The sequence below is a fragment of the Narcine bancroftii genome, chromosome 10 (assembly GCF_036971445.1).
Source record: "Narcine bancroftii isolate sNarBan1 chromosome 10, sNarBan1.hap1, whole genome shotgun sequence".
NCBI classification, from domain to species: domain Eukaryota; kingdom Metazoa; phylum Chordata; class Chondrichthyes; order Torpediniformes; family Narcinidae; genus Narcine; species Narcine bancroftii.
The window spans coordinates 7,984,085-7,995,472 of NC_091478.1; the positions used below are offsets into that span (position 1 = coordinate 7,984,085).

At 38.0% G+C, this 11,388-nt stretch overlaps 1 protein-coding gene across 3 annotated transcripts in view; it reads left to right on the forward strand.

Annotated features, from left to right (window-relative positions):
- dhx32b (DEAH (Asp-Glu-Ala-His) box polypeptide 32b) overlaps positions 1-11,381 on the forward strand; it is a 48,816-nt gene extending 37,435 nt beyond the window's left edge. For all 3 annotated transcript variants that reach the window (XM_069899701.1, XM_069899700.1, XM_069899702.1), the window contains 7 exons: positions 341-440; positions 2,331-2,486; positions 5,116-5,307; positions 6,526-6,675; positions 6,773-6,963; positions 9,131-9,312; positions 11,017-11,381. In XM_069899701.1, the coding sequence (XP_069755802.1) occupies positions 341-440; positions 2,331-2,486; positions 5,116-5,307; positions 6,526-6,675; positions 6,773-6,963; positions 9,131-9,312; positions 11,017-11,209 (1,164 nt within the window). In that variant the 3' untranslated portion in view covers positions 11,210-11,381. The remainder of the gene's footprint in view (positions 1-340; positions 441-2,330; positions 2,487-5,115; positions 5,308-6,525; positions 6,676-6,772; positions 6,964-9,130; positions 9,313-11,016) is intronic.
- Positions 11,382-11,388: the final 7 nt, after the last annotated feature.

Sequence of the window (11,388 nt, forward strand, 5' to 3'; positions counted from 1 at the left end):
CCAGTCACAACATGGATACCGTACTTTTTAATTTCAGATTTAAGTTTATTTGTCACAAAATACCTCGTGCAGTGAGCTGGTTTAACTGAAAACAAATGCCCGTTCCCAGAGCAAAATATTTGATCTTAATTCACTGATTGTTATATAATAGGAGTGTGCAACTAGAGGAGTTGTAAGCACTGCCTATTGGAGAACCCTCTGTCTTTGTGAATATTTCAGCCTCTATATTTAGAGGCAGTCTCTGAATAAGGTGTATAGACTGATGGCAAAAAAACACCCCAAATTCTGCTCAATGTGTCTGTGCTTTCAGGATTAATTCACATTGTCACTTTATGTCTAGGTCTATAATCCCAGAATTCGAGCTGAATCTTTAGTGATGAGACCCATCAGCAAAATTCAGGCTAAGATACGAACACAACTCATAGGCTCAGCTAAAACAGGTAAAAACTCATATTGTTTGATACAACATTTCTTTTAAACATAGTACATATGTATCCAAAGTGTTTTATATTTAAAAATAATGTTTGAGCTTGATCTACTGAATCTGAGTGAAAGATGGGATTTATTGTCATATTACTGTATACATTGTATACATGCACTGTATACATGCACTGAAATATTTACTTGCTGCAGCCAACCAGGCACTTTTTTTAAAAAAAATACAAAATCAATTAAAGGTGCTTATTAAATTAAAAAGAGACAATACATTCCAACAACATAGATGATATTCAGTTGTCCTCATACAATAAAAGTGACTTTGCAATAGTGCAGACAATCCTTTTGTGGTGTTGAAGTCCCCGATTACGGTAATAAGAGCTTGATATCTGTTGGGGGGGGGAGTGGGGGAGGAGAGAAACTGTTCTTTAACCTCGATGTGTTGGTCTTCAAACTTCTGCCTGAAGGTAGTTGTGACCAGAGGATCTTTTATGAAGTTGATAGCCTTATTGATTCTTGATCTGGCTATGTTTATTTCTGCATTCATGGGCCATTGAATTCCCAAGCTAAACTGTGACAACCAGATAGTATACTTTCCACAGTGAACCTGTCGAAGTTTGATAAAGTATTCAGCACAATGCTAAATTGTGGATTGAGTTGGAGCTGAACTTGACTATGCAGTCATGAGTGTACAGGCAGTAGTTGAAGACGATGCCCTATTTTATGTATGTCACAAAAGTGATTGACGCTGATCATTGAATGCCTAAGACTTCTTTCTTTTCCTCCTCCTCCTCCTCCTCTCCATTGTGATGGTGGATAACTTACTTTGTCAGCTTTCTGTTTTGGCTGTGAGGTGGTTGATGAGGCCAGTTAAGAGAACACAAACTCTTCTATTGATGGAGGTAGGAGGTGCCTCTGGGGTGGGTTGTTTCTGAGCAGCTGCAGTCCTTCCTAGGATTATGCTGGCCTTCTGTGTGCTCCCAGCACATTGGCTTTGAGGTTTTCAATAGTACCTCAGATGTTCCTTTCCCATTTTGGTTGTAGACTGGAAATTCCCATGTCAATTAAATGAATGAGTTTCTGCAAGAATGCTCTATACATAATCCTTAAATTGTACCCTGGTCTCTTACCGTGAAGATATTTGAGTCAAGTGTCAGTTTCTGGAGTCTGATATCAAGCACACACACAAAAAAAATCCTGTTTAGTGGAGACATCTGACTGGAACAAATACTAGGGTCTTAAATGTTGATTTGAGGATGGGGCTCCTGCTTTCATAAACTAAGTTTTGTACCAGATATTCTCTGAATATCAATTGACCAGGGTCTGTGCAGGTGCAATGAAGGCAGTGGCAAATTTAATCACTGATATGTAGTTCCCAAGGTACAGGAAATAGTCCAGCATGAATCATTATTGTTGGGCAGCATTGTGCAGCAGATACAAGTGGTCATTCTCTTGTATGCTTCTGTGAATGAGTCAGTGGTGGGTTGAAACATGTCCTCTGACATTTCCAAACATCGGCTACATAGTGCAGCATGACAACTGAGGTTTGGGTGACTAGGATTTCCCATTAGTTCTGAAGAATAGCTTCACTCCCTCAGAAGATTTCATGAGGTTTTGTGCAAAGGCACAAGCCTTAACTGACACCTGTCTTCTTTGAGATTGTGACTGTATCTCTTCACTGCTACGTTTCATTAGTGATACCTTATGCTCCTGATCCGTTACATCCAATGTCTGCCTTAATTGGTGGATGTATTTAGATAAACATAACTCTTGACAATTATTTCTAAACTTTTTTTCCACTGAATGATTCAAATACCTGCATGTTTTCTTGTAATTGATGTATTCTGTCATATTAAATGCCTAACTTAATTACCTGAACAAATTGATTTATTCAGGCAAATGTTTTCGCCTATATACTGAAGAATTTCATAAGGAGATGCCTGACGTTTCACCAGCTTGTGTGTTAGAATCAAACCTCACTCACATGGTTTTATTCTTAAAGAGAATGGATATCGCAGACATGGGCCAATGTGACTTCATTGAAAGGCCAGGTAATATTATAGCTACAATGTTCGAGTGAAATGATCCACTTTGTAAGATGTTAATCTGTTAAAAATGTTAGCCTCGATCCATATTTGTAAGCCACGGAACATTTTAAATGCTGCATCTTGTTTCATAGCTCCTCTTTCACCAGAGTCAAAATGGGTATTGTAAGGTAAAACATCATGAGATGGGAATGTGTAGGGAGTTACCCTGTACAGGGCAGTAACAAGAAGGGGAGGTGTCCTTGTACTCCTGTTAGGTAAAACATCATGAGATGGGACCGGAGAAGGAGTCACCCAGTACTAAGGAGTAACAGAATGCATCCTTGTACTTACAAGATAAGAGAGACATTGATGGATTGAGAGGCAGGAAGCTAGCAGGGAAAGGATAGCAACAGTTTAAGAGAGACATTGATGGATTGAGAGGCAGGAAGCTAGCAGGGAAAGGATAGCAACAGTTTTAGTCATTGGACAAGTAATGATATGATGATGTTCTAAGCATGTATCCAAGGGTATAAAGAATCACCATTTTGCTGATAACGGCAGAATGCATTCTCCGGCTAACATCGTTAGTCGCAAGTGTTACAATCCGGTAATAAAGAACAAAGAACCCTGATTTCGACTCAGCCTGGTGTTTGTCTCACTCATTCATGAACAAAGCAGACCTAACAGTATCCTCCAGCCAAACGAGTAACCCAGAGGCCCGGACAAACAATTCAGATTCAAATTACACCAGAGCAGTTTTTAAATTTAATGTGAATAATCATGAATGTATAAACTCTTAGTAGCTATGACAACAAAACTACCAGATTGGTGAATTAAATGGATTTTCACAATTCAATCTAATTTACATTAGGTGAAACAGCTGTCCTTTTCTGATCTGTCCCCTGACTCCAGAAATATACCAATGTGATGGACTCTTAAATAGGCTCAGAAAATCACAGTTCCAGTGCAGAGAGATTTTCAGTGAAATGCAGAGGGGAGTGGAGAGCTGGAGGGGAAAAGGGAGGGAGAACAGAGAGGAGGCTAGCAAACACCAGAGAATCGATGTTAATGCAGAGTTGGGCACTCTCCACCTCATTGACTGAGTAGACAATCCCTCCAGGAGGTTCTCCCTTTCTGCAGCTATACTTTCCCTGATTAGTAATGCTACCTGTCTCCCTATTCCCTTTAAAACATCTAAACCCCAATACCTGCATCAGCCAAGTCTCTGTAATAGCCTCAATGTCATATTTCCACATACTGATCCCTGCTCTAAGATCATCTCCCTTATTCCTAATATTTGCATTGAAATAAACACATTTCGAACCCTCCAGCAGACTACATTTATGTTTTCTTCACTCTCTGTCCTTTCTCTCAAACTCCCTTCACACTGCATCAAATATTCCACCCACTGCCCTCTTGTTCTGGCTCCCATACCCATGCCAAACTAGTTTAAACTCTCCAGAGTCACATTCGCACCTTCCTGCCAGGATCCTTTAGACACTCAATACCTCTGAATAGACTTGCTTTTGCTTCTTTCTCTCATATTGTAAGAAGTGATGGGGCAATACTAATGGTGACTTTTTCTGCTCTATGGCAGGCAAAAGTTAAAGTATCCCATCTATATTACATGACAATAAAAGGGACCTGGATTAATCCCCCTCCAGTTCAGATGCCAACTGTCTTGCTGGTACAGGTCCCACCTTCACTGGAAGAGAGCCCAATGATCCAGATATCTGAAGCCCTCCCTCTTGCCCCATCTATTTAAGCACAGGCTAAGCTGCATTGTCCTATTTCTAACCTCACTAGCACATGGCATGGGGAGGAATCCTGAGATCGCAGTCCTGTCCTTCAACTCAGTGCCTAACTCCTTGAACTCTTTGCAGAACCTCCTTACCCTTTCTATCCCCATCCTTGGTCCTATACAATATGCTCTTGGGCTTGCTGACGTTGAGAGCAAAGTTGTTTTTCAGGCACCACCAAAATGATGTCAAACTTTAACTGTGCAGAAATGTTTTCAAATTGGACTGATTCTGTCTTTTGGGGGTTTATTGAGACTATTCGATCCTGAAATTAATGTACACTTACTTTAATGACGTTTCATCAGTTGCACCCCATTTGATAGAGCAGTTTTCAACCATTTTTGTCAGTACATTGACTTGATTTGCAAAGTGTTGATGAGCATTTATCTTACAATTGTACATACCACATTTTTCAAAAGTTTAAATGACAAATGTTTTGTTAAACTACACACATTAGGACTTGGGCTGCCAGATAAAAAAAAAAATTTGTTAACCAGAATTGTATAAAATTACCTACTTCGTTTTAATGGAAAGGGGTCACTGGCATAACCCTGATTTCATGTTTTAAAAAGTATATTATGCTGTTTATTTCACAAGATTCTTTTTTTTCCAGTCCATTTGGTTCTAGAATTTTTTTGTGAAAACTCTAATATAACCTACATTAATGAGTCACTTTTTTATTATCCCAGATTAATTTAATTTCCTGTCGAGCTGGATTGTTGCAAAGTGTATTTTTATTGCTAGCTGACCTGGCAGATTAACATCTCAAACAACATTTGATTTTAATCATCCATTATTGAATCCACATCAAGAAAATTCTCATTGATCTACTAAATTGCCTTTTCTATTTGCAGCTCCTGAAGCCTTGATGCAGGCATTGGAAGACCTTGATTACCTTGCAGCCCTCGATGATGATGGAAATCTGTCAGAGATTGGAATTGTTATGTCAGAATTCCCACTGGGTCCCCAAATGGCAAAAGCTCTTGTTGCATCCTGTGAATTTGATTGTGTGCATGAAGTGTTAACAGTAGCTGCCATGGTGACAGGTACTTTGACCATGAATGGTCTCATTTATGCAGGTGCTGCAAGGCCTGAATTTAAAAAAAAGAAAATGATGGAAACATTCAAGTCAAACAGCAGCAATGGGGGAATAAAAGAGAACTGGTGATCAGAAACAGAAATGAGAAAGCATTTAAAGTTGTAGAAAGGGAACATGGTGGAGAGATGAGAGAATGTCTCTGACAGGGTACACACCAAAGTTGTCAAGGTAATGACGTTAAAAACTATCAGAGAGAGAAACAAATTGAAAGTGAAAAGTACAACCACATAAAATATGTAGAGGGAGGCAGAGAAAGGAAAGTGTATTGAGCACTGGGAACTTCTACATGCCAGACAGAAAACGTGCTGTTTCTCAAACTTGTGTTGGGAATAATTGGAGCAAGAGTTCAATAATTTTCTGTTTAACTGGAAATAATGTTTGCAAGGTAGTATCTAATGGAAAACAAAAGTATATTAAACACAAAAGCTGCAGATGCAGGAATCTTGAACAAAGAATTGCTACAGGAACTCATGGGTCAGTTAACTTTCAGGTCTGGATTCTTCATTAAGACAATATCTTAGTAATTTCATTGAATAAATGTGTACCTTTAAACAAACAGTTGAATCAACAATTTTTCCAAAATTATTTTTTTTAAATTAAACATTATGGCATATTATAGTCAAGAAATTTATGGAATACTATTATTTTCATGTATTTCTGTGCCATTTCAAAAGGTGTGCTTTTGTAGAAAATTAAATTTCAAGCATTAAAAACCTAATTTTCAAAGGCTGATATTTGATGATTTAATGTATCATGTGTGATCAGGTCTTAACAAATTGTACTCAATGAAGTTCCAAGAAATGTTGCACAAATTTCTACTTTTTCTTCTACTGGCTGTAGTTTGATGGCTTCACAGAGACTATTATTTTAAACTTAAAAGCTCATGCTAACAACAGCCAATTAAGGTAAAGGGTACATTTATTGTAAAATCCCTTATTTTAACCAACACAATGCCTTAATTTGTGGGTCAGGTGGTTGTGTTATAGTAAATGTTTTAAAGGCATACTGGCACACAATGTTATAAATAGTTCACGTCTTAGAAAATTTAATTTCAATTGATTACAAGTGAAATCTACACAAAGCATTCTGTGGAATTGTACTAACCTTTTGAAGGCATGGAAATGCAGCAAAGGTAAATGCCTTCTGTATCTTCTCTTCCATAAAGCTCCCTGTTGTTTCGTGGGTTCATCTTCCAATCCAGTGGAAGTTGCACACAGTTGTCAAAGGAAATTCTTCCATCCAGAGGGTGATCATTTTACACTTATAAATGTTTATACTGCTTTTAAGCAAAGCAAGATCATCTCATCAAATGAATGTAAGTAAACTAAGTTATTTTAATTCAATCATTTGTGATAGTTTAACTGTCATTGTTTTTAAAAAAATTCCTTGTTTTTTAAAAAAAAATTTAACAGTCCCTGAAGATGAAAAATGGTGTCGTGAAAACTTTTTAAATTGTTCTGCTCTAAGGATAGCTGATGCCATCCGTGCAGACTTGCTGAACATTATGCAGCGCATCGAGCTTCCCATTTCAGAACCTGCTTTTGGCACACAGAAGAATTCATTGAATGTGAAAAGAGCTTTGTTGTCTGGCTACTTCATGCAGGTAAACATGTTTGGAAAAACCTTTTCACAATTGTCTGAAATGGCTTTATTGCTAACGGTAGAATTCTTGCATGTCCCTTTCTAACAACAAAATATATTTAACATGACATTACATTCAGCATGGACCATAGAGCTTATCCTCATGTTGTATTGTTTTATGTTCAATTGCCAGTTTTGATATAGGGCTCTGCACTTTCTCCTTAACTCTTATGTTAATTGATTATCTAGCTTAGGCTCTATTTCAGAAGTACAGCTGATATTTCAGGAATTGTATTCAGTATTAGGAATCATACATTCAAAACAGGAATTATTCCCATATCTAATGTATGCTTCCTTCTTCCTCTTGACTATTACAGAAATTGTAGTCGAGAAAGAGAGTGCACATTAAATATAGGAAACAGGAAGGGTTCATGTGAAGTATATGGTAGGCAGGAAGGAGCTTAAGAATGGTCTTAGAGTTCGAAGGGGACATGAAAGATTAGAAGAACCCCAAGGTATTCTTCCGTTCTATGTCCATGTGAAGAACAAAAAGATGATGAGAATGAAGGTGGGGCCGCTGAAGGATAAAGGAGGCAACATTTGCCTGGAGGTCCTAAATGAATACTTCAGTATTCACAAAGAGAAAAGGTCTTGATCAGAGTGAGGTTGGAATAAAATAGGCTTGTGTGCTGGAGAGTATTGAGATTAAGGAAAAAGAAGAGTTGAATCTTTTTAAAATCACAGATCCAGGTTGGACGTGATGTACCCCAGGCAGCTGTGGGAAATAAGGGAATAAAGAGCTGGGGCAGTGGCTATGATCTTGAATCCTCTTTGGATGTAGTGGAGGTGCCTGAGGATTGGAAAATGATAAATTTAGTCGCCTTTTTAAAAAAATATATATAAGGGAGAATCTTGGGAATTATAGACCAGTGAGTCTTGCATCTGCTGTGCAAACTATTAGATTCTTAACGTTAGCATCAATGAACATTTGGAGAAGTACAGACTCCTCAAGGATAGTCGGCGTGGCTTCATGAAGGGAAGTTTTTTTTGAGGAGGTAACAAAAGAAATTGATGTGGGTAGGGTAGTGGATGACTATATGAATTTTAATAAGGTATTTGACAAGGTTCCCCTTGGGAGAATTGTTCAGAAAGTCATGAGGTGCAGGATCAGTGGAACCTTAGCTGTGTGGATAAAAAATTGGCTTGCATGCAGAAAGAAGAGTGGAAATAGAAGGAAAGTATTTTACCTGAAGGCAGTGACTAGTGGAGTTCCACAGGGATCTGTTCTGGGACTCCTGTTCTTTGTGATTTTTTTTATATATAAATGACCTGGATGAAGATAGGTCAATAAGTTTGCAGATGACACTAAGATTGGAGTTGTGCTGAAGGTTGTCATAGGTTATAAAAGGATACATTCAGGATGCAGAGTTGGGCAGAGAAGTGGCAAATAGTTCGATCTGGATAAGTGAGGTGATACATTTTGGAAGGACAAACCAGAAGGCTGAGTACAGGATTAATAGTCGGTTACTTGAGAGTGTGGATGAACAGAGGGACCTTGGGGTCCAAATCCATACATCCCTCAAGGTTGCTGTGCAGGTTGATAGGATAGTTAAGGCCTATTGAATGTTGGGCTTCATTAATAGGAGGATTGAGTTCAAGAGTCAAGAGGTAATGTTACAACTGGTGAGATCACACAGAGTTCTGGTCACCTCATTACAGGAAGGATATGGAGAGGGTAGAGAGATTTAAAAGTCATGAAAGGTGGGACTTTTTTCTTTGGAGTGTAGAAGGATGAGAGGAGATTGGAGGTCTACAAGATTTTGAGAGGCATAGGTAAGAGGGACAGTCATCAGGGTGCATTTTTTTTCCCCAAACAGTTGTGGGTACCTGGAATGCTGGTGGAGGCTGAAAACTTAGTGGTATTTAATAGATCATGAATGGAATAAAAATAGAGGATTACAGATAGGGAAGGTTTAGTATTTTTTTAAAAAAGAATATGGGTCAGCATATGAAGGGCCTGTACAAATAAAAATTAAAAAAACAAATTCCTTATAAATAGGCAAGTTTGAAAATTGCTTTAAGATGCAAAATATATAAAATCTTTTGAACAAACTCTTTAGCCTAAAATTGTGAACTATTTTTTAAAGTGATCATTTTTAACTCATTTCAATGCAATTCTTTTATCCTAGACTGCTCGAGATGTTGACGGATTAGGGAATTATGTTATGCTAACACACAAACATGTAACACAGCTACACCCTTTCTCAACCTACTGTTCTAAAAGATTAAAGCCAGAATGGGTTTTGTTCCATGAATTTACAATATCAGACAACAACTGCATTAGGATTGTCTCAGAGGTGTCACCTGAAATGTAAGTGAAAATCCCTGCTACAAACCATTAAAGTTAATTTTTGCAATGCTCTCATTTTAATTGATTGCTTCCACTCTCTGGTGTCTTCAGTTCCTTTGCCATTTACTTGTAAAGGATCATCTGAACTATATTTAAACTCTGAAAACAAGTGTTTTCTTAACTGACAGTAATGTCTTAACTGTAACCAGATAAACTGTGCTGCTTTCCACAACCTTAATCTGCCCAAAGTTCTTTATAATCAATGCTACACTTGTACAACCCAGCAGTAAATGTACAAAACAAAAATTAACAGAAGTTAAATTTGTGAAATGTAGGGAAAATAGCAACCATTTTACAAGTCATGAGGTGCATTTGAGCACATCTATTGCTCAAATGGCATCCTCACTTTACATGTCATACAACAGGGAAACAGGCCCTTCAACCCAACTTGCCCACACCGACCTAAATCTGTTCTGCCTGCCTGCTTTTGGCCCATATTCCTCTAAACCTCTTCATTCATCTATTAGATATTTTCTTTAGCATTGCAATAGTACCTCTCTCAACCACTTCCTCTAGCAACCTGTTCCATATACTGTAAGGTAAAACATCATGAGATGGGAATGTGTAGGGAGTTACCCTGTACAGGGCAGTAACAAGAAGGGGAGGTGTCCTTGTACTCCTGTTAGGTAAAACATCATGAGATGGGAATGTACAGGGCTGTAACAAGATGTAAATGCATCCTTGTACTTACAAGATAAGAGAGACATTGATGGATTGAGAGGCAGGAAGCTAGCAGGGAAAGGATAGCAACAGTTTTAGTCATTGGACAAGTAATGATATGATGATGTTCTAAGCATGTATCCAAGGGTATAAAAAAAATCACCATTTTGCTGATAACGGCAGAATGCATTCTCCGACTAACTTTGTTAGTCGCAAGTGTTACAATCCGGTAATAAAGAACAAAGAACCCTGATTTCGACTCAGCCTGGTGTTTGTCTCACTCATTCATGAACAAAGCAGACCTAACAATACTCATCACCCTCTAAAGATATGCTATTCAGTTACTTGCATCCATTCAAGTTTATCTCTTGCTCCAGTTAAGTGTTAAAATGATCTAAATTTAAAATTCTGCTTTTACCAACATTGTGCTCAGGCTAAAATTAAGAGGATAAAGTCAAGTAGCACAGAAGCATTTGAACAGAAAAGTGATAATGTTATTCCATAGGCTTCATTTAAAGCATTATGATATAATGCTAATGTCACTTGGGAACAAGCAATCTTCTGGCCACAGAGGCACAGATCCTTGCTGGAATTGGGAGATGCTGAAATTTACATGGCCAGGCCTGTAACCAAATTGGTCAACACGTTGTGGCAATGCCCATAGAGAGGAACAAAATTGATACAAATTCCTGCACATAACTTTGGGTGCTGAATTCATTGGTCTGTAGATTACAATTGGTTAGAGTAGCAAAATTACATTCTAGAGAAGTAGAAGTCTCTTGCACTGGTAAAAGCAAAATGTTTGTGACATCTTACCTGGGCTCACTTTATAGAATTCTAACAAGGTTTTAAGACTTTCAGGTACAACTGACACCAAAGTTCAGATATAGCTAAACTTTCTGCAGACAATGCAATGAGACAGCTTATCACAAATAAAACATTGTAACATCCACAAAGAATGTTCGTGAAATCAGCGGCTTAACCTGAATGCACATTTCTCTTTAGGTTTGTGCAGCTGGTTCCTCCGTACTACTTCAGCAACCTACCCCACAGTGAAAGCAAGGAACTACTTCAGGAAATTATCAGTGAATTAAAATTGAAAACAGGTGTAGAAGTGCACCATGAAACAAGCAAAGTGAATGATAAACCAGAGAAGGACCTTAGCCATCCAAATGAAGACAGCTGTTCTGTTCAATAATACGCTATATATTACGCACGTACAAAGCCAACACAATCTCTAAGGATTTGAAAGGTGTCAAAATCTTGCTGGAGGGGATTCCAATGATTGTAAAAGTTCTTAAGATTCTCTGGTCTTAAAAAAATAAAATTAACATTTGTTCATTTTTTTTTTAAAAAAGCACACGACAAAATGGTGAC